At 41.3% G+C, this 27,901-nt stretch overlaps 1 protein-coding gene across 2 annotated transcripts in view; it reads right to left on the bottom strand.

The window, feature by feature from the left end:
* Positions 1–15,588: 15,588 nt before the first annotated feature.
* DNER (delta/notch like EGF repeat containing) overlaps positions 15,589–27,901 on the bottom strand; it is a gene marked incomplete at both ends in the record, with an annotated part of 129,319 nt that continues 117,006 nt past the window's right edge. For both annotated transcript variants that reach the window (XM_082487091.1, XM_082487092.1), the window contains 2 exons: positions 15,589–15,700; positions 22,343–22,589. In XM_082487091.1, the coding sequence (XP_082343217.1) occupies positions 15,589–15,700; positions 22,343–22,589 (359 nt within the window). The remainder of the gene's footprint in view (positions 15,701–22,342; positions 22,590–27,901) is intronic.

Below are 27,901 nucleotides of genomic sequence, written 5' to 3'. Positions count from 1 at the left end.
GATTCAATCATCTGCAGGGTCCAGGGGCTATTGAGAAGCAACTTAAATTACGGTTACGTCTAAGTGGCAGATACCCGCCCTTTGGTAGGTACAGCAGCATCCAAAGATCTGGCTCTGCATTCCTTACCTGGGAGCTGCCCAAAGCACAGTTGCTGTTAAAGTAGCAGCACTTGAACAGCAAAGATGTTTCATTCAAATACTGGCACAACGCAGACCACATATCTATCTCCAAGGGTCTTTGATTTCCTTTCAGTATTGTGTTTTGGTAAATTGAAAGGGAAATTTATTTACATACTCGCTTACTCTATAATCCCTGTGGTGCAGTACCGCTGTTTAGGGACTCATTTTAATTCTGATTCTGCAGGTGCAGTGGGGTGATTGCGCAGACACGGGAGTGCAGCTTCACCAAAGGTGGTTCAGCCGAGGCCGCATCTGCTCGCAGTGCGTCTGGCTCATTATCCCCGTTGCAAGTATTTGAAAATGGCACCGGGAAATGCTATAAACCTGAAGCAATGTGGCATCAATGATTTGCGAGGCAGGAGTAAGGATCCCGGGGAAGGGAGATCACCCTGGTTCGGACACGCCATACTCTCCTGCCCATCCAGGCTGGGCTTGGCAGGTGTACTGAAGTCCCAATTTCCAATTTGTTTGAGAAGCTCTTGCTGGGGTTCCCGTTGCAACCAGGTGTCTTTAATGATCTGTGTTGGTGTCAAAAGAGGCTGTGTTTCTGCTTACCCCTTCAGTTGTAACTACCCCACCACCTTCCCTGAGTAGCAGGATAGCTACTTCTCTTCCTCTACCAAAAATAACTTGGAGGTTGATTTGGAAGTTGCCTGGACTAAATAAATGCATGCAGCACACAGGTAGTGAGTGACCTATTTGGCCATATTTATGTGATATCCTTTTTTTCTTCTCACCTTTTGGCCTCACCTTTAGAAAGGCAGATGTTTGGTCTCACTTCTCCTCTGTGTTGGCCCCGTACTGCTCCTACTCACAGCAGCTATGAAAATAAACCACCAAAGCCACGGCAGGCCAACAACTGCGGGAGGGAGGTTGCTGCAAAGGTCTTACATGGATTTAAAACACCGCATCAGTTTTGCACAGGATGAAATATATGATAATAAAGGGACAAGAGAGTTTTATTCATAGTATAAAGACACCCAGTGCAGCCAGGGGAGCCCCCAGTGAGCGAGCAGAGCGGGAGGGGATCAGCCTCCCGGCCAACACAAAGTCAACATTCCGGAGCTGCCAACCCCCTCGACTCGGCACCCACCATGCCCCTTTTTCGCTAACCAGCACCAGGAAAGAAAAGACGAATCTGTGGATTTTGGCAGCGGCAGGTGGGCTGGGGCTCGGGGGCCATGGCCGCACTGTCTCCCCGGGTGAAGGCGGCCTCCTGGCCCCGTGCCATGCCGGCCTCGAGCCAGCCAGCAGGAAGCCGCGGGCCGAGGGAATTCAGGCCATCTGAACGAATCTGGGCCACGGAGGCGGCGAGAAAAGCGCCTGGAGAAAGCAGGAGGAGGTGGATGCGGGTGGGAGGCTGCGGGCCGGGCACCGGTCCCTCGGTGGGAGGCGGGGGGCACACGGGCGTGGGGATGGGGGGAAGGCAGGGCAGGCGCAGGGAGACATTTTGGCAGTCACCCGCCTCCATCTGCAGTGCTGGGAAAGGCTGAGGTAGCCCAGGGCATGGGGTTCCAAGCACGGGATGTGTGCGTGTCCGGAGGGATCCCCGCGAGGAAGCGAGACTGGGAGGAGGGAGGATGAGACGGGGAAAAGCCAGAGGCTCAGAGCCTGAGGAGGCCAGAGGACAGCGGGGTTTGGGGGTGGCGATGACATGCTGGGGGCAGAGGAAAGACCAGAGAGATGGGATGGGAGGAGAAGTCCTTGCCTCCCCCGGGAGTGCTCCCACCGTGGCGCCAGTGACACAGCTGGTAGCCAGACACCTCCTTGCAGGGACAATGACATTTCCCAGACAGCCTCTAGCAGCAGCAAATCTTGCATTAACATACCCAAAAAAGCTCAAGACCCACTCCACTCTTGATGCACCAATTAATCTTGTAAGCAGCAGAAAATGACCAGCACAAAATCTTTGGGTTGGGACATGCCAGATACTTAAGTCTTCATTCTCTCCTAGGTCCAGAAGAAGTTGAAACAAGACCGGTTAAGACCCCTGTCAGCTCTGTGCAACTTTGACTGTATTGGTTTTATTCATGAATTACCCTTGATGAATATTAAATACTTTGTCTGTGACAGAGAGAAATATGTACCTTCAAAACTATGTACAGAGGTCACGATCATCCCACATAAGTTTTACACCACACTAAATCCACGACTTCTTATAGCTCCTGCCCATGACTCTTCTCTGAGTTGCACAGATGAGACTCTGTGAACTTAATTTGAATTACTTCTCATTTTTAACAACAAGCAAGAGGAGAAACTTGTCTATAGAGAGAATACTGAAGACAATGGAATTATAAAAAGGAAAGAATAATCGTAGATGATAAATAAGTATTGGAGCAATTTTATATGCACTGGATATTCCCTCAGAGTAAGAAAATTTACCAAGAAAAGAGATTTTTGACAGTCTACAATCAAAATTTTTGTTTGCATAGCATCACTATAGCGATGAAAAGGTTTGGCAATCTGCCATCTAGATTTCACAATTTCCAACTACTCAAATTTATCCATAAAAATAGGAAGTTTACTAGAAGGCACACTTCCTATTTCAGTGACACGTACCCACTAGTTATTCATAGGCATAAGGAGGAGACTGGTCAACTATGTGGCAATCTGGGAGACATTTCTCCTTCCCCAACTTGAGCAGAGGGATGTAAAGAGCCACTGTTAAAACAGCCCGAATTCTCCTGGAAACATCTGTGCATACAAAGGTTCTCTCACAGCTAAAACAAATAATTTTCACATTACACTACTGAGACATTTGTGGCAGAGGGTGTAATAGGATGTGTAATTGTAACAGTGTCATTTGTTTAACGTAACCTCATTGTCCTCCACAATCAACAACTGGTACCGACAAAACATTAATGTCTGATTACGTCAAAGCACATAAAGGGGCAGAAAACCAAAAGCGTTGTAGGATGAGGGACACCATATTCCCTGCTGTGCAGTGGTTCTAGACTATAAAATGTGTGAGACAGGAAAGAGGGCAGAGTTCAGGGATGAAACCATGCTCAATTCACCTAAGTCCTAATTAAGAAAAGACAGATGGGTAAGTGGGCTGTGGTGGGCCTCCTTCTTGGTCCATGACCTGGGCACTGCACTGATTATTGGGAAGATATTTAACATGTATGCTGCTGGGTGGATGTGAACCAATTTGCTGGCAAATACCTGCAGAGGTTATAAATATAGATTTACAAATCATCCAGACAAGCCCAAGAATCACCCTCTTAAGCACAATAATTTAGTGGGACTCAAGTCCTTTCTAAGTTTTTAGGAACCAGAGTGAATGCAGAGCCCTCACTGAAGGCGTAAGGCTGATGCTGTCAACATTTCATACAAGATTTTACCAAGTTTTGCAACTCAGAGAACTCCATAAACATGTAAAATGTCTTCAACCCCAGAAGAGGCAAAAATATGTAACAGAAAATTAGCAAACCTCAAAAGTCCTTCATTAAGCTCATGCTCACACTTCTGCATGAGCAGTCCCCGGTACAGCAATGCAGCCGGACTCACATGCTTCGCGCAGCCCCGTCCGGGAACTTGTTTCAAGCTAAAAGCAAGACACGGGTTAAACTGACTGACCCATGGCAGTCAGAGGGGCTCAATGGATCTCACCCAAAATGCCAATGCCGCGTAGCTGGAGCAGTTTTTGTACAAGTAACATATCTATGTGTAATTATGAGATGGATTATTATGAGATGGGATTTGCATTTTTCCTTTCGGAAAGCTCATTAAGCATTGTCTTTTTAAAGAAATTTAGGGGATGTGTGCCTCTTTGATTTGTAACAAAGAGGAATACATCCCCACGCTGAGGGAAGGGATTTGCCAACTATTGCTGCAGAATATTACGCAGAAAATTGCACTCGTAAATCACCCCTGACACTGAAGTTTGAAGAAGAGGGATGTAAATCAGAGAAGACACATAAACGAAAAAGAGAGAGAGACAATGAATTCTCAGAAATCTCAAGGCTGAGTTGCTTTTGAATGAAGAGCACATTTAACTGGTAATTTGAAGTCTGATATTATTTCTCTGCACGCAATTTCTGCCCTTCTTGAGAGGTGCTGCCAGATGGAAAAAGAGAAGACAACTATATTGTTCATGCAAAATCAGAGCTTCTCGAAAAACAATTGAAAAAGCATGGGTAGGGCCAGCCCTACTGCCAGGGTAGGCTAGTGGGTTTGTTGGGAGATTTTGCTTTTCACGTCCCCTGAAGTGGAGAAAAAATAGAAAATATTGACAAATTTGTAGAGAAATTTTGTACTGTGTTGCATGAAACTTTAAAATGTCATCAAAGCGTCACCATATTTACTGTTCAATAATCTATTCCAAATTATTTCTTTCAAAATTCAGCAACATATATCACGAAGTAAATCACAGCTGTGCGACATTTTGATTTAAACCTAACATGCCTGTCAATACTGCTACTTTACTAGCCTATTTTAAATCTCGGATGTATTAAAATAAAACAACTGTTCAAAGCTATCAGGAATTAAGGCATCTTCATGGAATTGTAAAATATTCTTTCTGTGGGGATGAAATGGGTGAAAGACAGAGGAAAACTGATAAACTCTGCACCTAATTCAACACTGTCAAAATCTCCTCACGGCTTTGTCCTTATCACACGCAGGACAACACAGGGCATGGGTAAAGAGGGAAAGCAGCATGCTGAGTACTGGAGATAAAAATAACTGGTCATCATCTTTTATATGTAGAACAATTGCAATTTCAAATTCATGGGAAGATGGAAGTGGAATGGCATAATAAGCATATGTGAAAGCAGATCCTTTCTTATTTACATGACATTTTGCCAGTTTTGTTTTGACAGACCATTCCAGCAAATGCCATACAAAGGGAAAACAACTGAAATATATGTTCAAATTAAACTAATAGGAGGTACTGGTGTCACATACATATCACAAAGAAGACATTATGGACAGCACATCTTAGGTACAAAATCCTTGAAAGAAATTATTCTGTACCATGACAGTTATTGCCTGCTTGCCTTCTTCACATGACAGATGCAATATAGGGAGTCAAACAGCTCTGTAGAATAAATACCAATGCCATATAATAGAATCTACAAACACAAAGTTTTCAGCAAGTTAAAACTGATTTCAGCTCTCTGTAACCTATCCACGTGTTGCTCTATCCTCTTGGAGAAAGAGTCAGAACTGGAACCTGTTGTACATGCTCCCTCTGTCTCAGCACGGTATAGAAAATAAGCTGACTTTTAGGAGACTGAAGAAACTGTACACTTGAGCCATTATTTTTCTAAAGAGAAGCTAAAGCCAACGTTCTGGAAGGTGGCTGGGGTAAACGGAGCTTTATCATGCATGAAATTGCCCTAATACTCATTACCAAAGCATTATTTTGAAGCTTGTAGGGGTCAGATATGCAGATGAAAGGGGCTAAGAACTGAGTTTCTACATCTTGGTTTCATAGGCTTGAGGGCATAGCACATAATTCTCGGAAAGATATTGCAGGTAAATACTCTATTATATTTCAATTCTTTTAAAACAAGAATATATGCTAAGCCATCAGATGGGATAGCTATTTATAAGCAGCCTTCCTGATAGTATTTTAATAAATTGCTGGTTGTCAAAGGTAGATACACTAAGCAAAGAATATACAAGGGTTGGCAGTGAAGGTCTGTCATAAATGTTATTTCCAGATTCAACAAGGCATTGATCATATTTTTCAACCTGGCTGAGATTTTATTTGTTAGAGTTCATACAGATTCATAAATTTCACAGGCTCTAAAGCACAGTGTAAGCCATTAGCTAAATGGGAAGTTTTGGGAAACTTTTTTTTAGAATCATGGACATATAAAAGCCTTTCATGAAAAGATCTCGGAACATTTCAGAGACAATCATTACCTCTCTTAGTGCATAGGAGATGAATTTAATTACATGCAAATTGAATTTAAACAAATCGCTGCCCTGTGGATTTAAGGGCTATGCTGATAATCAGTAGGAGATTCATGGTGAGAAGCTGTGAATCTTTTGTGGTCTCCTCCTCCTACAGCTGTAGGACAGCGCGCTCAATGCCACTGCTGCGTTTGCAAAGGCTTTCACTCCAACCTTGGAAGTGTCCCAAGCCACCAGCCCGAGGAGCAAGGCTGTGCTGCTTCTTTTCTTACGGATACATTCAAATCCATGTGGTCTGACTATCATCAGAAGCATCTTGCGCTGGTATTTTGACATAAACATGTCCTATCTTTGTTATTATTAGAAGTGGTAGATACTTTCCCCTCAGGAAGAGTTCCACTTTATTTTTTTTATGTCAAACAACCCAGAAGGGGCAAAAATGCAACTATGCCAAATGCTGAGATTTTGAAACAAGGAAACAATATGAAGCCATGGCTTGAGGACAAAAAGGGGCATTCACACAGGCTACAGACCACCACCTCTATTAATGCATCATTTAGGCGCCAAACACTGCAGTCCTGGTTGAGCAATGTCATGCTGAGATATTGCTGTCCTGATGCAATACCGGATGCAGCCTTTCATCAACCAAAGCATTTATGGGAAGAAGAGGTTTAACCGATCAAAGACTTACAGAGATAGATGAGTCAAGAGAGTGTCACAGGGCTCACAAAACACTTAAATACTTAAATTGCTAAACTGGAAAACACTGAAGATACACAGAATCATTCACTTCCCTGGAAAAAAAATAGCATATTTGTACCAAAATACTAATTTCAAAGCTAGTTTTCTCAGGAGTTTTTTAAAAAATGTATTCCATACAATCTAAAGATAACAGGGATGGATCCAATCAAATTGGAAATGCCACTAGGCAGAGTACTTCTATTTTGCTCCCCACGGAACACAACTGACCTTTGCAAACAATTGACCTGCCTGACTTGTTGCCATATATAGCGTTAAGACTTTAGGGTTACCAAGATCTCCCAAAGACTAGAGTGTTTCCACAGATGGAAAGAAAATCCAGTCACACTGGCCAAAAAAAAACCAACCCAAACCAAAACAAAACAAGAAAACTGAATAGATGTATAAACTCCCCACTGTGAGACAAAGCCAATAAAAATTGTATAAGGTTAGGGAGAAATCTACTCAGCAAAAATCTACCCAGCCCGGTCTGGCTTGCCAAAGAGATTCAATGCTGAGAACTCTTCATTGAACAATTTTCATCTGTTTTTCTTGCTTGTCTTCATCTATGGTGCCAATGATTAAATTTCTCCATAAGATGCTAATGCCCTAGAGTGGCAAGGCAGAAGATACAGTACAAACAAAGGGAGAAAGCAAAGGGTGATGAGATACCTTTCAGCAGTGATCACCCTTCAAACCATTATGATTGGGGGTGAGAACTAAGTCTTCTGCTAACAAACTAGTCATAGTTCCAGCTGCTACATGCCAAAATCACCTAAATTGCATTAAGCTGTTTTCTCTTTCCATAGCAGCTACATACATTTTTGTTAACTTGTACAACTTGTATCTGGCTTATAGGCTCAGATTCCGGGCAGATTTACTTCAGATTAGTTCAAATTCAAGCAAGTCAATAAAAAAACTGTGGTGAAACCAGAACAGTCACACTCCGATTTCTTTGAGCATTGGTGAACTGACATCCATGTATGATCACATGCATACACGCACAAAACATGAATGGAGTCTGAAGTTTAAGACACTGCAAATTCAGATTATTGTCCGTGTGTGTACTACTCCCAGGAGGTGGAAGGGAAGTCACAGCTGGCTTCATAAGAGAACTCCGTTCTGTTGCAAGCAGCTACCTCCGAAAAGAAGTAGACCAGTCCGCAGGAAAAGAAGCAAATAAAAAATCTAGACTGAAGGGCATCTCCTTGAGGAGGCAGCATTGCTTCCAGACTCATAAACATGATCTTTCCTGGTCTGTGGGACTCTAGCAAAAAGTCCAGGGTCAGCAAGCTAGAGCAGATTGTTTCCCTTAGACTCTTCCTGGTCTGTTATTGAAGCGAGCACAGCAGACCGGCTTATTTTCCTAAATGATTAACTTTGCTGCCTTTTCTGCTCAGCACATCAGATAAAGAAGTTTATTCAGTTAGCTTATTTATTTACATTCCTTTGCCAAAGATCTCACCAAACAAAGCCTATTTGATGATTTATTCTTTGCTAAAGGGGAAGTTTATTTACAATAGTCATCTTATCATAAACTTCTTAAAAGGAGGATTTGGAACTGGAATTCATAATAACAGAGAAATCTGACTTTTCCAGAGAGACCATTTTTGTTATCCATTTTGCGCTGTAGAAGGAATGAAGCCAACTGAGCCCAGATGGGGCTGGATGTGGCATAATCACTTTGAAGTGTTGTTTGTTTTCACTGGTTGACCCACTTCCCATCAAAAGGAATCACCTTCACCTAATTGGAGCTTTTCCAAAATACGAGGGGGGAAAATGGATATAAAGAATTCAGATGTAGGGTCCCACAGCGAGTGCTCTGCAGCACAGAAGTTGCACAAGAGGGATCACCTCTAGTGCAAGCAGAGAGGAAAGAGTCAAGAAGTACAAAGATGACTTCTGAGCGATTCTTCTCCAACGAACGGCACGTCAGACTGAGAAGGAGCTGGTGGGAGCTGAGAGCACGTTGCACTCTGCCCATCTTTGTAACAACCTCCAGGTATTTCAGGTAGCAGCAGTATTCTGGTTGCTCTGATTTCAGACTCGGGCCAGTCCCTTCTCTCTAATGAGATGTTTAAGATGGACATAAAGGTGGCTTAGAGTAAAATTTGCCTTAAGCCATCCCTCCTGACCCTACACAACTACAGTATTTTGGCAGATGCTCAGCCAAAATCTCCGGAATGGAGGATAAACTTGTAAAGAGGAGATATAGCAGATCGGCTCCATATCTCTCATTTGGAAGTGACCAAGTGCTTTGCCTTTCTCTCATTGTTCATCTGCTCATACAGAGCATTTCACAGGGTTCATAAACTCCAAGAGATAAAATATATTTTAAACAAACAATCCCTCACACTAATTTTTTTTTGTTATAAAATAAAAGGTGCCTGAAAGCCGTAACACGGTGCATCCCCTCACAGTAGCCAACAGGTTTGAGAAGGTTTGGGCACACACTGGACTGCCCTGAGGCTCCCATTTCTTATGTTAGGAACACATCTGAACTCATTAGCTCTTGGTAACACACTCTTTATTTATATATTATTATTATTATTATTATTATGTAATATATTACAATATTATACATTATAATACATTATTATATTATAATATATTATGATAATATAGGTATATGATTATATACATCCATAGAATGGAATGGCCTGAGAGACTAAACCCTTTCCTGAATTAAACTGGTTTTCATCTGCCTCCCATGTTCAAGTGGGAAGAAGCGGTCCATGGGAGGCCTGTACTTCTGCACTCCCTCTGAGATCAGGAGTATGAGAGCAGAGTGACACCCAAATAGCAGATTTCAGCCCAGTCAGTACTGAGTAGCACACAAAGCTTGGAAACACGACAGCAGGTTCCCAAAGCTGACCATGCAACAAGCAGCTCGCACAGAAACTGGGCACCTGAGGGGAGAATGGGCTGGATTTGCTCAGCTGTAAGGATGGGGCACGGCTCACTCTGATGCAGTGTGCTGGTCTGTACTGCAAAAGCTGAGCGGTTTTGGGCAAAATGAGAGGGGAATCTCAGAGAAATTCTGGACACAGAAGAATTTAGCCACATGAAGGGGCAAAGGAGTTCCCAGTAAGCATAACTCCGGCAACACAAGTGAGGAAGGACTGTTTAATTCCTCTGAGCCATCAACAACAGAGAATAATATTCAGAGGCATTGAATTTATTCTTCATCAGGTGTCTATTGCTATCAAAAGAGAAACTATACATCTTCAGGAATGTCATATCTGTCGAGGCATTTCTCAACAAAGCCCGGCTGGAGAAAAGCCAAGCCATTTCCAGAAATAAAGCTGAGCTAAGATGAAAACACCAATGCTGCGATTGAAGTTTCACCTCATGAGACTTTGCTGAAGCAAGCAATGTTTGCTGTAGTGCTAGATACTCCTATGGTCAGATTTTTTTTATATATTTTCAGATTCAGAGAGACACCAAACCAAATTCCCCCAAAACGTCACAAATACCATTTTCAAATTCAATTCCAAAGGAATTGAGCACATAGAGACTTTTACCATCCGAAGACGTGCTTTACTGAGCTAAAATCTCTTCTCGGTTCTCATTTCCCTCACACCAGTGTACCAGTTGGTGACATTTGCAGCAAAATCAGATGGGTGGTTTTGCTGCGGGGCGTTACCCAGCCTGGAGTGACAACGCACAGGGTTAATAGTGGCAGGGGGTGCCTCAGGTCTCCTTCCAGCTCCTCACAGACCACCTGCGCCCCCCCCCAGCTCTTCTCTGGCCATTAGCCTTCCCCTGAGCCCCCATTTGACAGTTCTGCTAACAGAAACGGGGTAAGCTGAGAGCAAACAAGACTCCTCCACGACCCGGGGAATGGCAGTGCCACCGCCTGCTCCCAGCCTCTGCTGCCGCCTGCCCGGCCCGGGCTGTCACTGCATTGCACAGGGACACATCGCGGAGGGTTCAAATGGGTCTCCAAAGCGGGAGGATGGCTGGGCACCGGAGGGCAGAAAGGCCGTGGCCCCTCGCCCAAGGAGCAGCACAGGGACATGCAGCACACCGCAGTGAGCCCCCCGTGATGGGGACATGGCCTCCCGCGCTGACAGGGGAACCCTGCCTGCCTCACAAGCTGCCTGTGCCCCTCAGCAACTCTGTTTTTCACCATTTGGAAGAAGATGAAAGGACGGATATCTAGTTTCTTCCCAAGTACAAGGTCTGCTACTGAAAACTGGTCCTGGTGGGGGACCAGGGCTTCTCTTCCAGCCATGGTCACCCAAGGGTTCAGCTACACCCTCCCTTCTGGAGCCCACAGAGGTGGCACGCCAATGCCCAAAGCACCTGCCAGAGACAAGGTACAAAGAGAGGCTGAAGCTGTGGCAATGCTCTAATTTTTCTTAGCTAAAGTTAGGGTCGCATCCCTAGGTTTTAATGGAGATAATTTTTATGGTTTTAGTCAACATGTGTTTTCTACCTGTTGTGCTCAACTCTTCCTTTAGGCCTTGTATTTATATCATACTGCAGTTAGCCCAACCCCGTGGTCAGGGATGCTGTCTTCATCATTTCAGACTGACTCCATCCAGAATCCATGTAAATCACGGCGCTTCCCTGTTAGCACATGTAACACAACTCTGAGCTGTAACTGCAAGTTTCGCACCACCCCAAGAAGCGTGTAAGAATACGTCTGTGCTGCTGGGGAGAAAAACACTCAGGGAGTTCTCTTATTTCCAGAGGGAAGAGGAAATAAAAAGGGTGTCCTGGTTCGAGGTAAAACAGAACCAATTTTGTTCAGTAACTTCGCTTCTTAGCTGGGCCTCTTCTAACAACTGAAATTAACTGCATATTGTGCAGACAGTGTTCACTCTCTCAGAGTGATAAGGCCAATTGTTTATAGCTGATGCCCAGGCGTGGTATGCAGAGAGGCTCCTGCTTACACTTATTGTCATAACAGCCAAGGCCAACCAACTTTGTTATTTGCCACGTTGGAGGGTCGGAAGCGGAAAAGCATAGTGGGGTCCCACCTGCAGGGAGGAGCGGACAGGACAGGTGACCCAAAACTGACCAACAGGGTATTCCATCCCATCTGCCTCATGCTCAGTATAAAAGCTGAGGGATCAAAGGGTCACGGGCTCTTCCTTCAATGGCCGACGTCTGAGGAGGACTCTCTCTGCCTGTGATCCCAATCCTGACTCCAGATCCGGAATCCAGTTCCCGTCCGCCACTGAGTCCAGCCTGGGACTGCCCCAGTGCCAGCCGGTGACGTGACTGTCATCTCGGGAGCTTGATACGGTTTTGTATATATTTTTCATTATTTCCTTTTATTTTATTATTAATATTTCATTAAAGTAGTTTAGTTTCTTCTAAACTCGTAAGTCTCTTTTTCCTCCTCTGCCTCTCTCTTTGTAGAGGGGTAGAGGGGAGCATCTGTCGGTCCCGTCTGGGGTCCCTCGGGTCCCCAGTGGTGGATTTGGCCTAAACCACGACAAAGGGCCAAACTTAGGGAGTGCACAAGTACTGGGGGCTAATGACAAGCCCAGAGAGTTGTCCCCATCTGCAGGAGGAGCTGGAGGCTGTTAGTCCATTGCCAGGGGGAAGAGCACATGCAGTTGTCCATTTCTGCATCTGGATTATTTACAGCAAAACCCCCGTATGTAGTATATTACCAGCAGGTGGTATTTGCTATATAGCTATATTTGTTCCCTATACAGAACAAACCCCCTCTGGAATGGGAAAAGGATATGGAACAACCAGTGTCCTTTGTCTGCATTCATGTATATCCTCAGAAAGACATGGTCTGGCATATAAAGGCAGTAACCAACTTGTTCTAGCAGCTTCAGAGGTGGGGTAAAAGCTCAGGATGGGCTTGTTCCCTTCGGATCTGAGGGCTGCTCCATCTGGCAGGCAGTGCAGTGCCTCACAAGTATCTCAGAAGTGCGCGGATACAGGCATAGTGCATGCATAACACGCCATCAGAGTTCAATAAAATAAATTGGAAGGAGCAAACGTAATTTTCAAAGCACAATTCACGGGAAGCACAGGATGATTTACAGAAGCTAGAGGCTGCAAGCTGACAGGAAAATAGCTCCTCACAAATTACTTATCTTTCAGGTCAGTCACTTGAGAGAAATATAGGATGGTCAAGAATCACTACCAAGGTGTGATTTATATGCAGAAGGGCTTCTGTTCATTGCAACGACTCTCTTGTAAAATATGGACTATGAATATGTATGTTCCCTAGAACAGTGTCATTTGTTTCCGTGCTTTATATAGATTCGTAGATCTTCAAAGATAAACCAATATTTTACCACCGAAAAGGCTGAAAACTCTGAAGAATTAGTATTTCTTTTCTATCCCATTAACAAATCAATTATAAGACAAATGTATTTGCCCCTGTTCCAAACAATTTACGAAAACCAGCATAGGATATAGCTTTTTCCCGGCCCTTCTTTCTAAGGGGTTCTTAAAACACTCCTGGAAGTCACCACAAAAAAGTTTCCATACCTGGAGTAAAGCAGCAGCAGCAAACTGTACCAATGAAAGGAGCTGGTCTGGCAGCCACCAGATGCAGTTGCACAACCTTTGTCGTAAAAAAACCTGTGCCTGAAGGATGAAAGGGAGGCCTGAATCTAGGTTTTTTATGTCTCTTACTAGTAATTATTGCCTTGGGCCAATGTCATTGAAAGCCCGTGGTAGCAGATACAGGATATCAGGAAAGGTATTCTGGATTTCTGAGATGCATTTGGCATTTCCACACAGCACGGTGTTACAAACCTGCTTATTCACCATCCAGCCATTCCCAACAGTCAGAGACTCTTTGAGCAGTGCTTCTCTAACAGGTAACAGTTCCACTGAAAGATGTTTTCATTTGCTTTCCTTTACAACATTTCAAATATGGTCTATATCTGCTGCATATACTCTCCATTTTTTTTTGGGGGGTGGGGTTAAGTTATTAACTAGAATGTAATATCACAATAAAAATTAAATTTTAGCAACACTAACAACTTGATTTACAATAATTTGTCTGCCTTTTGTCAACACTAATTGTGCAAGATGTGGAAAATAATTCAATTGCTGTGACTGTAATCAGAAGCAGTAATAATAATGAAATTCAAAATTAAAAGCAATATACGAGATGCACACTGCTCACCTAAAAAAGACAGTAAAACCAGTAGCAACTTTCTTATCTTTAGTTCCTAATTATGTTTGGTTTTAGTGGCCGATCTGAGGTCTGGAGATGTCAGCAGTAGCACGGAAAGGGAAGGACTGCCTTTGACAACAGCTGTCCTCACACAGGTGGATCAGAAGCTTGTGTTTTCCTGGGAACATCTTTTTTTTCTGTCTAGAAACATCATTTATGTGAAATGCGAAGATTTTGGATGCATTCCAAGATTTCCCGACATTAAGAGGTCAAGCAGAGCTTAGCCCTTCAGTGCTTATCAGCCTGTAACATACCGGTGCTGACTGGCCCTAGCAGAGCACCACGCAGCAGGATCTATAGGTAGCCACAGCAATTTGCCCCTATGCCACGTGGTCGTGGCTTCCCCAATGGCAGGCCTCTTTGAAACACAAAGTCAGATCAAGCCTACTCACATGAACAAGTTGTTCTGTAACAAAAACTTACTCTTGCTACAACTTTGAGCCGGGATTTGCAGTCGATCCACTCAGGAACAGGTTGTGGTTCATATGGCCCGGCCTGCAGGGCTGCATCGTTACTCCAGTGCTATATTTGTCTCACTTTTGAGAGATTACCTTGTTAACAAAGTAAATTTTATCCTTTTCAAATTAACAGCTGGAATGTCTTCTTTCAACCTTATAGATAACATTGCACTTTCAAATGAAGTAAAACAAAAGAAACAGCTGCAATCTTCACTTGATAACATTTATTCAATATTTTCTGAAATAAGCAAGAATTTTAAGAAGCCCATAAGCAGTCAAATACAGCCACAAAAACCCCATACTGATCCTAAATAAGAAGCACTATGAGAAATACACAATATTTCATGAAACGATACTGTACATCAACAACCTTTGGAAACAAACAACCCAAACCATATGCTTAGTTTACTCACAATATAAAAAACTTTAACCTTTAAAGAAAAATATAGATTCAGTCCAATTGTAGGATCCAATCCCATGCCCAGTGAAGTCAATGGAAGTTCTCTCATTGATTTCAATGTTTAAAGGATCATGCCCTTACTTTGCCTCAAGAGGCACTTTAATTATTATACAAGGCCTAGCCTGAATACTATTACAAAAATGTCAAACATCAACTCAAGAGTATGTTTCAGCAACTTTCAGGAAATAATGGAGAAATAGATTATCTATCCATGCATGGAATAAGGCAAAAGCTAATTCATTCAGATTAGGAATAATAATTTTTACTAGTTTCTTTTTCACAACACAAACATTTTAGACTTTTTTAATTAATGGATATATTATATATCATATTATGCTTCACATTTTTCCTACCTCTACTGAGAAAGCTGGCACTGACATGTCATAAAGAACTCCTCATTAATTATTGTTTTCTGCTCTGTAACAACCACAAGAAACTCATCTGGGTTTAGTAATAGTGTCTACCAAGAAAAAAGCACACACTATCATAAGCTTATAGTTTATAGAGCTTAAGGTACATTAAAATGTAATTCATGAAGTTCACAAATTCTGTTTTAAAATATTTTTCCAAACTAAAAGCTGCAGAAAATTGGTTTTAAATATTCTACAGAAAATTCTGAAGCATCTAATGGTTTAAATTACTTATGCTTTCTTCTTAAAAATATTTAAATTAGGTTAGTAGCCCATCCTTTTGAAAAATAATCCAAAAAAAGATACACTAGATTACAAATCTTTTGTCTTAATCAGTGTAACCAAAGGTTTGTCATCTGGGCTGTAATCTTCATAAGCGATGGGGGTTGCATCGTACATTGCAGGTCGGGATTTCTTGCCAAACCTGGAAACAAAAGAAAGCTTTTGGTGACAAACAGAAGTATGAGTGAGTTAATGGCAACAAACCACTGAGTTATGATACACAGTCAGAAACAAATCCAGAGAGCCTAGGTAAATTTTAAATTGTATCAAAACATACCAGAAGTATAGAAGTTTAAATATCTGAACTGTGACTTTTGACATATGTGTATATCAAAAAAAAATATCTTGCAAACAAGAAACAGATTCCTCATCAAAGGCTACAGGAATTCTGTTGCGGAATTCAGCAGTATCACAATATGGGAAGGCTGTGGAAGGCGAGAGTGAAACTGATACAGTTTCAGCAAGGCCAGCATTTTATTTTAGAGCCTGCTCTAACAACCAGCATTAAGGTCCAGTCATGTATATTTACAAAAAATAAACAAACAACAGACAACTATCGTGAATCATAGTATTGTTATGGCTGGAAAAGACCTTCAAGATCATCAAGTTCAACTGTTGTCTAACTCTACCGGGCCCGCTTCTAAACCATGTCACTGAGCACCATCTCTAGACAGCTTTTAAATACATCCAAGGATGGCGATTCAACCACTTCCCTGGGCAGCATGTTCCAGTCTTTGATAACGCTTTCAGTGTAGAAATGTTTCCTAATGTCTAACCTAAACCTCCCCTGGCGCAACTTGATGCCATTTCCTCTTGTCCTGTCACTTGTTACTTGTGAGAAGAGACCAAGACCCGCCTCTCCACAACCTCCTTTCAGGTAGTTGTAGAGAGCAATGAGGTCTCCCTTCAGCCTCTTCTTCAGACTAAACAATCCTGAGTCTCTCAGCCATTCCTCATAAAAGGCTTGGAGACTCTTCACCAGCTTCGTTGACCCTCTCCAGCACCTCAATGTCCTTCTTATACTGTGGCGCCCAAAATTGAACACGTCACATTTGCATTTGGAAATGCAACAGTTGTACACGGAATTGAGTTGCAAGCTGTGGACAAAGCATTTTAAAAATGAACTTGAAGTCTTTGCTCACCTGCCATCCAGTTGAGAAGCACGTTTAAACTATCAACATGCTGCACGCTCTTTGCAACACTGGCAAAATTAATAGCAGTTAGGATATTGCAATGCCACATAAACACACTAATCTAGCAAAGGTTCACCAGCAATAGCATGCTCCTCCTGGTCAACCATCACCGTAAGAATCAGGCTGTACCTGCCTGTGCAGAGACCCGCTGTGGCCCCAGTGCTGGCACATCCAGAACTCCTTTAGGTGCCTTTGCATCGCATAGACAGTCTATCACCCCTTGTGATCATTTATTAAGATAGAAAAATAGTGCTAAAAATGCAACTTGAAAGTGGAAAAATTGCTACAGTGTTCTGACTACAATTGCAGGAGCTTTAAATAAAATAAAATAAAAATCACAGGAAAATGGGGCAAAAAATTGTCAAGTCTGCTTTCCTTATGATCAGAGAAAATATTAACACAGAAACAGAAAGACTTATTTATGTAGTGATTCACACTAAGGATTCTATGTATCCCCTTCTTATGTACCATATTAAGTCTATATTAATTTAAGTTGTGCATACTGGAAGGTGAGATTCAGAAAATTAAGATTTTGAGGATAATATTTAGACCAAACCAAAATTAAATTGATTTTTTTTTTCAAGGTTTTTATGCAACTTCCTTACTGTTCCAATTTAATCCGTCACTGTTTTCAGTGATCTAGAATTGTTGACAAAACTAAAATGACTGGAAGCATTATGATCTATATGGTGGAAATTTCATTTTTTTCAAAGTACTTCAGCGGTCAATAAGGACACACTAGATACATTTCCATGTATGAATGTCTGCTTTCTTCTGTAGTTTACTTTAATAAATACAGACAGGCCCTGTTCGCTCATCAGCATCGTGATGGATAAACCTGATTTTCTGTAAATGAGACAAAATTTCAAGAATTGAATGAAGGAATCAAGTTATGGCATCTTACTAAATCAGAAGCAACAATTATTTCTGAATCACCCTTTTTCTCCATCAAGGAGATTCTCAAGGGTTCAATGGAAATAGAGTTTTGCGTAGATACAAAAAAATGATGAACACTCACCAATGATATGTCAAATTTTGCCCTTTCTGACAGGTAGAGAACACAGGGTTTTTTGCAGACAGCGAAGCGGTACAAAAGCTGTTCTCTTGTGTAGGTCAGGGTTGATATGTGCCGCTAATTAGAAAATGCTGAGAAAAGACCACAGCACATGTGCTAGCTGTTTGTGGCCTGGCTGAACCATCTAGCTGGTAGACCACATTGCTTTGATCAGGCAGTTCAGAAGCCAGTCCCTGCTAGTAACACTAAACAGAGTTAACACAAACCTCGGAGGACTCAGAACAGAATTGTTAAATGGGACATCTTAGTTCAATGGGCGTGTATCTAGCAGGATTGCACAAGGATGCTATTTTATCGTTTAATGGATGACATAAAAGAAAGCATAAAACAATTGCCAATACAATCTGCAAGAGACAATGATTCAGTGGTGTAGGGATGATCACAAAGTCAGGTAAATGACATGAGAATTAGAAAATATACTTTGTGATGAAACATTGAATAAGAGAAACCTGTGCATCTTGACTAGGAGAGACTGAGGGTTCCATGATAGTTTTGAGGACAGTATATATTCAATGTAGGAATTCTTCTTGGCACAGGCAGCCTCATGCATGTGTATATATGTATGTGTGAGAGAGACTGCGAATTCTACTTCAGATGTGGAAAAGGGTTGCCCCTCCACTTCCTTAGAAGGACATTTCTACAGATGGCTAAACATAGAGAGTCCTTAACCTCAACAATTCTATTCAAGTAGAAGACTTTTGAGAACATTCAACAGCTGAACTCCAAGGAAATGGTATCCTCCAACTTCTGTGGCATAGGCTGGAGTTTGGAGTTTTCCCAGAAGCAGAATAAAGAAACCACGTGTCACTACTCTGTTCTAAAACAGCAACTACTGGAAGAAGTACACAAATAACGTTTAAACAAAAGAAAGACAAGACCAGAATTTTTTTTTTTTTTTTAAAGGCATACCTACAGGAGGAAAGGATTATTTTTGCCTCCACAGGAGGAGAATAATGAGAAGAATAATTTCCTCTGCATTATTCAGAGAAAAAATAGCACTTGCGCACATGGTCTTGAGTTCCTTAGTATAATTGAAGTGTCATCCTAGAGTTCCCACAAAGCTGAGACTCTGGCAGAAGACCAAGCCATTGGCACGTGCTGTAGAGCTCAGAGTACTTGTGTATGTGATCCCACTTTCAAAGAGGTAGCTGACTGAAACTTATGACTGAAATCTATGTCAGGAAATGGTAAGAAATAAGCATGTGCTGAAACTCGTCCCATTCTGGAAGCTTAGGACGTTGCAATCTAACACAGCCGACTCAAACACAGGAACATGGAGAATGTACAGTGAAGAGAAGCTTACCCTGCTGTGACAAGATGACTTAATCAGAGTCTGATGAAGCAGACTCTTCAACTTGCACATAGACAGAAGAAGAGTCAGCACGTGAAAGTTAAAATTAAAGAATCTACACTGTAAGTAGTGCATGAAGTCTACTGCTAATGATATCTAGACATACAAAAAATGTACAGCCTCTGTAAGCAGCTATTTTATGAGTTCAGTGTGGATGCTTTTCTAAAGTGAACGATCCAGATAGTTTCAACAACAGATCCTGGTTCCATTTCAATTAAGTCTTATGGTTGCCTTAGCCAACGGTCAACTATTTCATTACAGTCTTCTCTTTAAAATGTATAATCTTTAACATAAAAGGAGTATTTATTTAGTCTCTGCATAATGGATACTAAAGAGAGCTGTGTTTGTTATAAAACTATCTAGTTCTGATCTGCTGACTCTAAGAACATTCCCTAGAAGTAGACATTTATTAGTAGTGATCCCTGAGCACATTTGTTTTCTCCTGCAGCAAGTACCTTGATTAGCAAAGATCAAATTAGAAAAAGCTATCAAGAAAAAGACCTGCTGAGAAACATGAACAAGTAATTTTAAAGTCATTTACTGAATATGCAATAGGAATCCACACTCCCAGGACACCTAGTGACTTTAACATAAAACCTTACATTTAAAGAAAATAATCTATTCACTATTCCTTAGGCTTCCGTTTTCCAAAATTGCTAATATGGTTAAGTATCTAACTAGGAAAGGAATGATTTTAAGAAAATACTGAGAATCTGTTGTTTGAAATTAGGTCTCTTAAATACAGCAATTCTGAAAATTCAGACCTTGGTATTTTTAATATACAGATTTAAGACTTTAAGCAAAAATAACTATAAAAGATGTGCTCTTTTTCCAGGATTGGAATGACCAAAGCAGTGGTTTATATCTTCCTGAAACCAAAATAAACACAATAATCTTCCCACTAAACCTCTGTGAATTACCTGACTTGGCAGCTCTATCTTGGATTTTTATAAGGCATCCATTCTCCGAGAGGCACAGAGAATTATTTGGAATGAAAACATTTATTTGCATTAAGTAGAAACACCTTTCCCAAGATAGGGAAACCCTTTACTGACAGGTTCCAATAATATAATTTTTAACTACATAATAGGGATCTGAAAAAACATCATGAATGTATCCGAATCTAAGAACTTCTTTGGAGGCTATTTAACCCTGATGCAAACCTGTTTTTCTAAACTTCTGCCTTCAGTAATAAACAGAGATACATTCAGAGTAATCTATACCGCAGCAATAAAGACCTGAACTAGCCCAGCTTCCAAGATTTGAAAGGTTTCATACAAGAAATCTTTTACCATTTCCATTACCTGCTGGTGAAACTACAAAAGATGGAAAAATCAGATGAAAATGATTCTGCCTTGCTGACACACTTCCCCTTGGTACCCTTAGATAGACAGCTGCCCAATTTGCTTTAAGAAATAAGAAATAAAACCCAGGTGTTTCACACTATTCCTCAGAAGACCAATTCCAGTCCTTGGGGAAGCGCGAAGTACCACTTCAGCAAATAGTAACTGAACAGGATTGACACATTCATCACTGCTGCAGTAGCAGGAGGGAGGTGTTCAATTTGGAAGATTAACAGTATCATTTTGCACCTTGGTCTCCACCCTTGGAGATGTATAGTACATAACAGTAGACATTCAAAAGGCCAAATAATAAAAAACTATAAAGCTTTTTATGGGCCATAAAGCAACTCCCTCCTTTCCCACTACACTACTAAAGGAAAAAGGAGTTCTCAGGATACGTGTGGTGTGGAGATGCTGAGCTCCTACTGGAAGAAATGTGAGGCTAAGTGGCAAAGGACAACTTAAAAGAACACTGATTTTGTTGCTATGTTAAATCACCTGTACACATCTTTCTTTTTAAAATATTTACTGACTAATATATTATGACAATGGAAAAATGCTTTGTTGTAAATCTAGTTGGAACAGTTTAAAGAGCTACTGCCCAAAGCTACAATGTGATTAACGGAGTCTGTGGGATGTCCTCATCCATTTCAGATAACTTTGACGACTTCAGTGGTGGTACAAATTAATCTGTTTAATTTGTACTGAAACAGAACTGGAGCATTCGGAAAATGAATTACCAGCAATCACCAACCAATATGCATGCATGTCTGCATGTCAATGCACAGGAATGTCTTCATTCTTTTAAAAGCATTTTACTGGCAACATACACGAACACTCTTGTTGGAATTTGAAGTGAACTTGACAAATTGAAGAAATGGGAAAAAGTTCTGCCCTATTAAGAGGGATGTCAAATACAGAAAAACCAATACTGGCTAGGAAGGCAAATGGCACAAAGGATCTTCAAAAAAAGAGAAAGACAATGTGGGGCGTGTCCCAGAGACACAATAAAGGGGCTGACATGATCCAGGAAGAGATACTGAAAGAATGGGTCAGCTTAGTGTAAAGGGAGCCATGATAAATTATGTTTCCTGACAACCTGAAGAGCAGTAAGAACGAAGCAGCCTAGTTCATAGCAAAGAAAATCTAGATTGGATTTTAGGAAAACCCTTTCTAACTCATTTCAACTGCTTTGGAGTTTTTTAAACACAATTGTTGGCAGTGAGCTAAGTATAATTAATACTGTATCAGTGCAATAGCTTACACTTGAGCTCTCGGATCCCTTCCAGTCCTACTTTTGTATTAGTCTAACACTCAATGCCCTGGCTTGCAAGTGCTCCATTAAGATTAAAATTCAAAAGATTACTATCTCTAGGAAAGCAAGCAAGAAAGATCCTAATTCTGAGGCAAACAGGAGCACAAAAGTGAGTGAATTGAAGAGAGTGTCACTAAATAATCTGGTAAATTAGTCACAAAAATCATTGTGCCTTTGCTATCTATTACTTGTATGTATCAGTTAAAGGATATATACATCCCAAACAGAAGATCTTACAGTCTAAGAATTCTGCATCTGTCCCTCTTCACCAGTTACACCAAATAAATTCAGAATAACTGTCTCTGTTTCCAAGGAGTTGTGCTGGATTATCACACTTTAGAGGAGAACAGAATAGGGATCAAAAAAGAACAACGAGCAATGCCGGTGATCCTGTCTTTTCACAGCAAAGCAGCCCATTCTCTGCCAACAGCAGTTAGAAGCACTGTGCAAGGACTGAAATTAGGCATTGTAACAGATTTCTTTTAAATTACCATCCCCAGAACAAACCTGGCATGTCGGATAGAAGCAATTGCATTACTGAATTCACTGTCAATGCTTCTACAGTTGTAAAATTCTTCATAGGCTGGCCTGGAAGAGCCTTGATATTCAATGCGGCTGATGCGACATATTCCCACAATCAGAATGATCAGCATCAGGACAAATGCTACGCAGAGAGCCCCAATTATGATGTAGAGGGAGTGACGAGGCATATTTGTTAGACTCTCTGCCATATGCCCAGACTTCCACTGCAGATCTGCCGATGAGAAATAAAAGGTTACCATTAATTAGTATTTCACATCCTTCCTGCTGAATAGAATTATTTTATGGTATTCACTTTCAATATTTCTGTGGAGACTTTTGAAGCTAGGGGGATGTGTAATTTGAACCTTCCCAGGCTCCGTTATGGGTATGTCACCATGCCTAACATGCAACAAATTTGAATAGCACTATCTTGATCCTTGCATCATTTTTGTAGATTTTTAAGATCATATAGGAACACTTACCTAGTTTGATCTCCTGCATAACCCAAGTCATAGAAAGTCATCTAGTTATTCTTGCATTATGTTATACTGTATGTTCTCTAAAGGCAGACAGGTCTTATGTAAAAGCTTCTAGTAATCCACCAGTTCTCTGTGCATTTTGTTCTAATAATGAACCCTTCTACTAAAATGTGTGATTTAATATGTGTTAAACATGCTTGGTTTTTAATTTGAAACACAGGCTTTTCTTATGCCTATCTCCACCAGACTGCGGAGGCTTCAAAACCAGCATTTCAAGGACAAAACCAGTGTGCTACAGTACTGAGACCACTTGTCTTCTCTCAGGCATAATTTCCCTGAGAGTTCTCAAAGCAGACCTTAAAGCCAAGCCAATCTGGAAGAGGTTTCTTGTATTTATGTATTCCAGATCTTCTTTATAAATATTCTTGATGCCCAAACTATTGTCTATCGATGCCAAACAGACTGTCTATCAATAGCCTGTGTCCTCAGATCTGTTTTGCTCTAGCATGTGTCAGAGTATTTCTAATTAACCTGTACTTCCCTCTAGGGTTCATTTCTGGCAGTCTTTTAAGCCTATGGTCTCATAAATTATTTCAAATCAAGAACAGACTTGAATCATTCTGGCTGCAGAAATCTGACACTGCTAAAGTTACTTCTAGCAAGTGACTGTTCCTTTTTCAAATGGACTTCTGCTTCGCACTGTTTTAGAAACTCCCTTTACTTAACCACAAGCAGCCTGGGAACGGGGCTATCAAGCACGTGCTTTGGGAATTTAAGATATTCTTAGAAGCCACCTCTTAAGAATGCTGATGATGTCAGGTAATTGATTCAAGCACCTAAGCTGAAATCACAAGTTTAGTGTCATCTGTGGATATCATCTCCATCGGTGGTAGAAATACAGGGGAATTTACAAAGGGGAGGGGGTGCATTTTAGAGGAAGGTAGAGAGAAAGCCTGAAGCTGTAACACGTGGGATTCATCTGGGCAGAGTTTGAAGGAATGGTTGCTCTTTGTTTACAACAGGAAAGGTTGTCCTGGAGCGTCTCTGATCTTGGGCCCGCTTAGACTTTTTGTCTGCAAACGGGAGCTGAGTTTACAGGACTGCTTGCTTGTGTTATCTGCTTCAGAGATCGGTAGAGTTTTGATCAGCCTGAGTCGTTCAGTGATTTAATGTATCTAAAATGCTGTTACTGCAATTTGCCCGGTCAGGATATGAGGGAGCTGTGCTCTGTGAAGTTTGGGATGGGTTTCTATTTCTGTTCTGCAGCACATTCGTCACACTCAGTGGTTTCTGTCAGGTTGTCAGACTAGGCCAAATTCAGATATAATGTGCACAGATATATGGCAAGACAGTTCTGATTTAGACTCCGTGTCTTCCATCTCTGGATGATAAGGATGAGAGAAATTTCCTCCTTTCTTCCTCACCAGATAAAAATACAAAGATTAACAGCTTATACTCCAAAGATTAGAAAGAACATATGACAGCTCAAAACCACAGTATTGTTGTCATAGTGATGTTCATAAAATTAATTAAAAATTAGATTTCAATGTGCACTGCACGGTCTGTACTACAAGTACTTCATAATGTTAATTTTCAAGTAACCACATGGTTTGGCTTACCTTGGTAACTACACTAATAATTACAAAAGTGGCAAAGGTAATGATATTAACAAATAACCATCAGGCATTAGATGAGACATTTTGTAAGCAATTTTACAGTGAACGCTCCATTAACTTTTTATGCAAATACATTTAATTTTGAAAGGAAAAAGATCCTCTTAATAATTAAGACGATTTAATCCTATTTAATTGGAATTGCTATCACTGGTAAGGACCATTAAATGATATAATAAATACCACAGTTCATCCAGGCAACATACATCTATCTCCTGTCTAGTTTGTTGTATATATAGCACTTGAAAATTAAAGAGTACAGTTTGACAAGACGATAACCCTGAAATCCTGTTAAGTTAGTCACTTCAAGCAGATAAAACAGCTGGTGAAAAAATGGGGAATTATTAATAGTAAATAGAGAGTTGTTCTACAAAAAAGACTAAGTACCAACAGCCTCCTTCATGGCTGGTAACAGAAAATCACAAAAGATAAAATGTGATCCATTTAGTCAAATGACTAAATCCTTTCGGCAAAGTGATTTCTTCAAAATTCAATCCCTCCCTATTTGCATAATCTTTTTTATACCTGTTCAAATCCAAGCGCTTTAGGAAAGCTTCCACAGCTTTGGTTATAAGCCACTGCATTGGTTAGAGAGGCTGCATGTCCATACTTATATCTGACTATTGTGAAATATTATGGTGTCCCACAACAATGCATCATTTTACTTTGATGATCTGTCAAAGTGACTTTAAATAGCAAGGGAACATCAGACATTTGCTGATGTTAAGCTCATTGAAGAAACTATTGGTAACCCTCAAATTTTAAACTTCATTGTTCTTTAAACTGTATCTTTATGTGACTATGAAAAGATCTTTTTTCTTGTTTTCATTCCTTCAAGACCAAACTGGAATTGTCTAGATCGCATTTTTTATATCTCCTATATTATTATTACATATATATACGCTATTAGCTATCCTGATTTGTTGGATACAGTAATTTCAACCTGTTCAATTGAGAACAATTGCCATGAACAATACTATATGATTTATTCTCCAAATATTGAGAAGGAAGGAAAAGATCTAATATTTCTAGTTGAGAATCAGCCTTGCAGTGTTATCAATTCCAGTTAACACTCAGATAAATCCCTGCCTCCTGTCGTAGCAGTCACAAGATAAAAGAACAAACCAGTCAGTAAAAGGCTTGAAACAGCAGCAACAAAGTGCTGTTGCTTCTTCCCATCATTTAACTTACAGTTTGCAAATGTGTAATACGAGCAGAAAATCCAAGTTCTTGAGCAGCAAGCAAGGCCACTGCAGTTCAATCATAAACAGATGCTACGTGTAGAGAAATATGCACTAAACAGAGACAATCCCCTTGCTCAAGAGAAGAAGGTTTAAGCATAGTTTTATCCACTCTCTCCTGTACACTTACAAACGAGGTCAGAAAACAGTTAATATTGACCAACCACAGATGGGAGCTGAAACCTACCTGTCACATATAGTGCTTAGGGGCATGTGTCCCTCACAGGGGGAAGCAGGAATAATTGAGTAGCTGCACAGTAGAAAAGACTCCTTCCACCCTCTGTTGTGCTTCTCTCATTTTCCATGTGTTTATATGCACCTCACTATGTATCTGAGGTGCAAACAGCCAAAATCCTAGTGACTAGAGCATGGCAGCCAAAGGAGGACTCCAGAACAAGCATCACTGATTTCATCCAGCACATCTGCAAGGCTCAGAAAGCATGCAAGCTCGTCTGTTGCCCTTTGGCATCTACCCACTCCATAACATAACAGAAACGCAATTGTTACTACATGGAGGCACTCCAGGATGATTATTGCTTTCTCCAAGAGCTAAACTCATCTGTCTGTCAACCCACTACTTATTAGCTAAGGCAGGCGGAATTACACAGCCTTGCTGATCAACTTGGATGTGCGTGTTTCAGGTATCACTAACAACAGCCTTGTCAGTAAAAGCTCATCTGAGCATCTTTGAGGACGAGCAGTATGGCACACAGAGAGCACACAACATGGTGCTCCCACCGTCATGAGGGTTCTGTACCACACAGGGAAGTGTGTGTGCCATTCACAGAGACAACAAAAAGGCAGTGCTGTCACCATCTCTGGACTAGCTAGCAATGCTCTTCTGCAGTCTCTGCTTTCAACAGAAAGCACTGAAACTGAATTCGCAACCAACAATTACAGGGAGAGGAGGTCATAAACCTGTCAAGATAAAACTTGTGTGTCAGTCCAGGTGTGAAGAGAGTTGTCTTCTGTGTTAAAGTCAGGACTAACGTCAAGAGTAGAAATCAACTTAAAAAGCAGTCAATGTTTCATATAAGTAAAAAGAGAGTAAAAAGAGAAGTTCCATATGCTCCTTGTGTAAATGAGATATAGAAAACATTTTTTTATTCCAGCCGTTGTGTAGGTATTTTCTCATGAATGTACAACAGGAGCTTTTTGAGTCCCTTCTTCTGTTTTGGGGGGTTTCTTTTAATCTATCACCTATGCCTGCAACATTAGCTGTGCTAAGTGGTGTAAATCCCCTCACACAAACATGTATCTGTATAATGACTTGAAGGGATCTACGACCACAGTACCTGACCATTCAAGCAGTTAAATACAGAATCACAGAATTATCAGAGTTGGAAGGGACCTCTAGAGATCATCTAGTCCAACTCCCCTGCTAAAGCAGGATTGCCCAGAGCACATTACTCAGGACTGCATCCAGGCGGGTCTTGAAAATCTCCAGGGAAGGGGACTCCACAACCTCCCTGGGCAGCCTGTTCCAGTGCTCTGTCACCCTCACCGTAAAGAACTGTTTCCGTGTATTTGAACGGAACTTCCTGTGTTCTAACTTGTGCCCATTACCCCTCGTCCTGTCACTTGGAACCATTGAAAAGAGCCTGGCTCCATCCTCCTTCAACCCACCCTTTAGATACTTGTATGCCATAATAAGGTCTCCCCTCAGCCTTCTCTTCTCCAGGCTAAAGAGTCCCAGCTCTCTCAGCCTTTCCTCATAAGGCAGATGCTCCAAGCCCTTAATCATCTTAGTTGCCCTTCGCTGGACTCGCTCCAGCAGTTCCCTGTCCCTCTTGAACTGGGGAGCCCAAAACTGGACACAGTATTCCAGTTGTGGCCTCACCAGTGCCGAGTAGAGGGGGAGAATGACCTCCCTCGACCTACTGGCCACACTCTTCCCTATGCAGCCCAGGATTCCATTGGCCTTTTTGGTGACAAGGGCACATTGCTGGGCCATGGATAATTTACTGTCTACCACAACCCCCAGATCCTTCTCCTCCAAGCTACTTCCCAGCAGGTCCGCCCCTAACCTGTACTGGTGCCTATCATTCTTCCTCCCCAGGTGCAGGACCTTGCACTTGCTTTTGTTGAACCTCATTAGGTTCTTCTCTGCCCAGAGAGAAGCTAATATACATAGCTAAATACACATAGCAG

The sequence above is a fragment of the Vanellus vanellus genome (genome assembly GCF_965231255.1).
Source record: "Vanellus vanellus genome assembly, chromosome: 8".
Taxonomy (NCBI): Eukaryota; Metazoa; Chordata; class Aves; order Charadriiformes; family Charadriidae; genus Vanellus; species Vanellus vanellus.
Note: the sequence above shows the minus strand (reverse complement) of the source record. Positions and strands in the feature narration are given on the sequence as shown.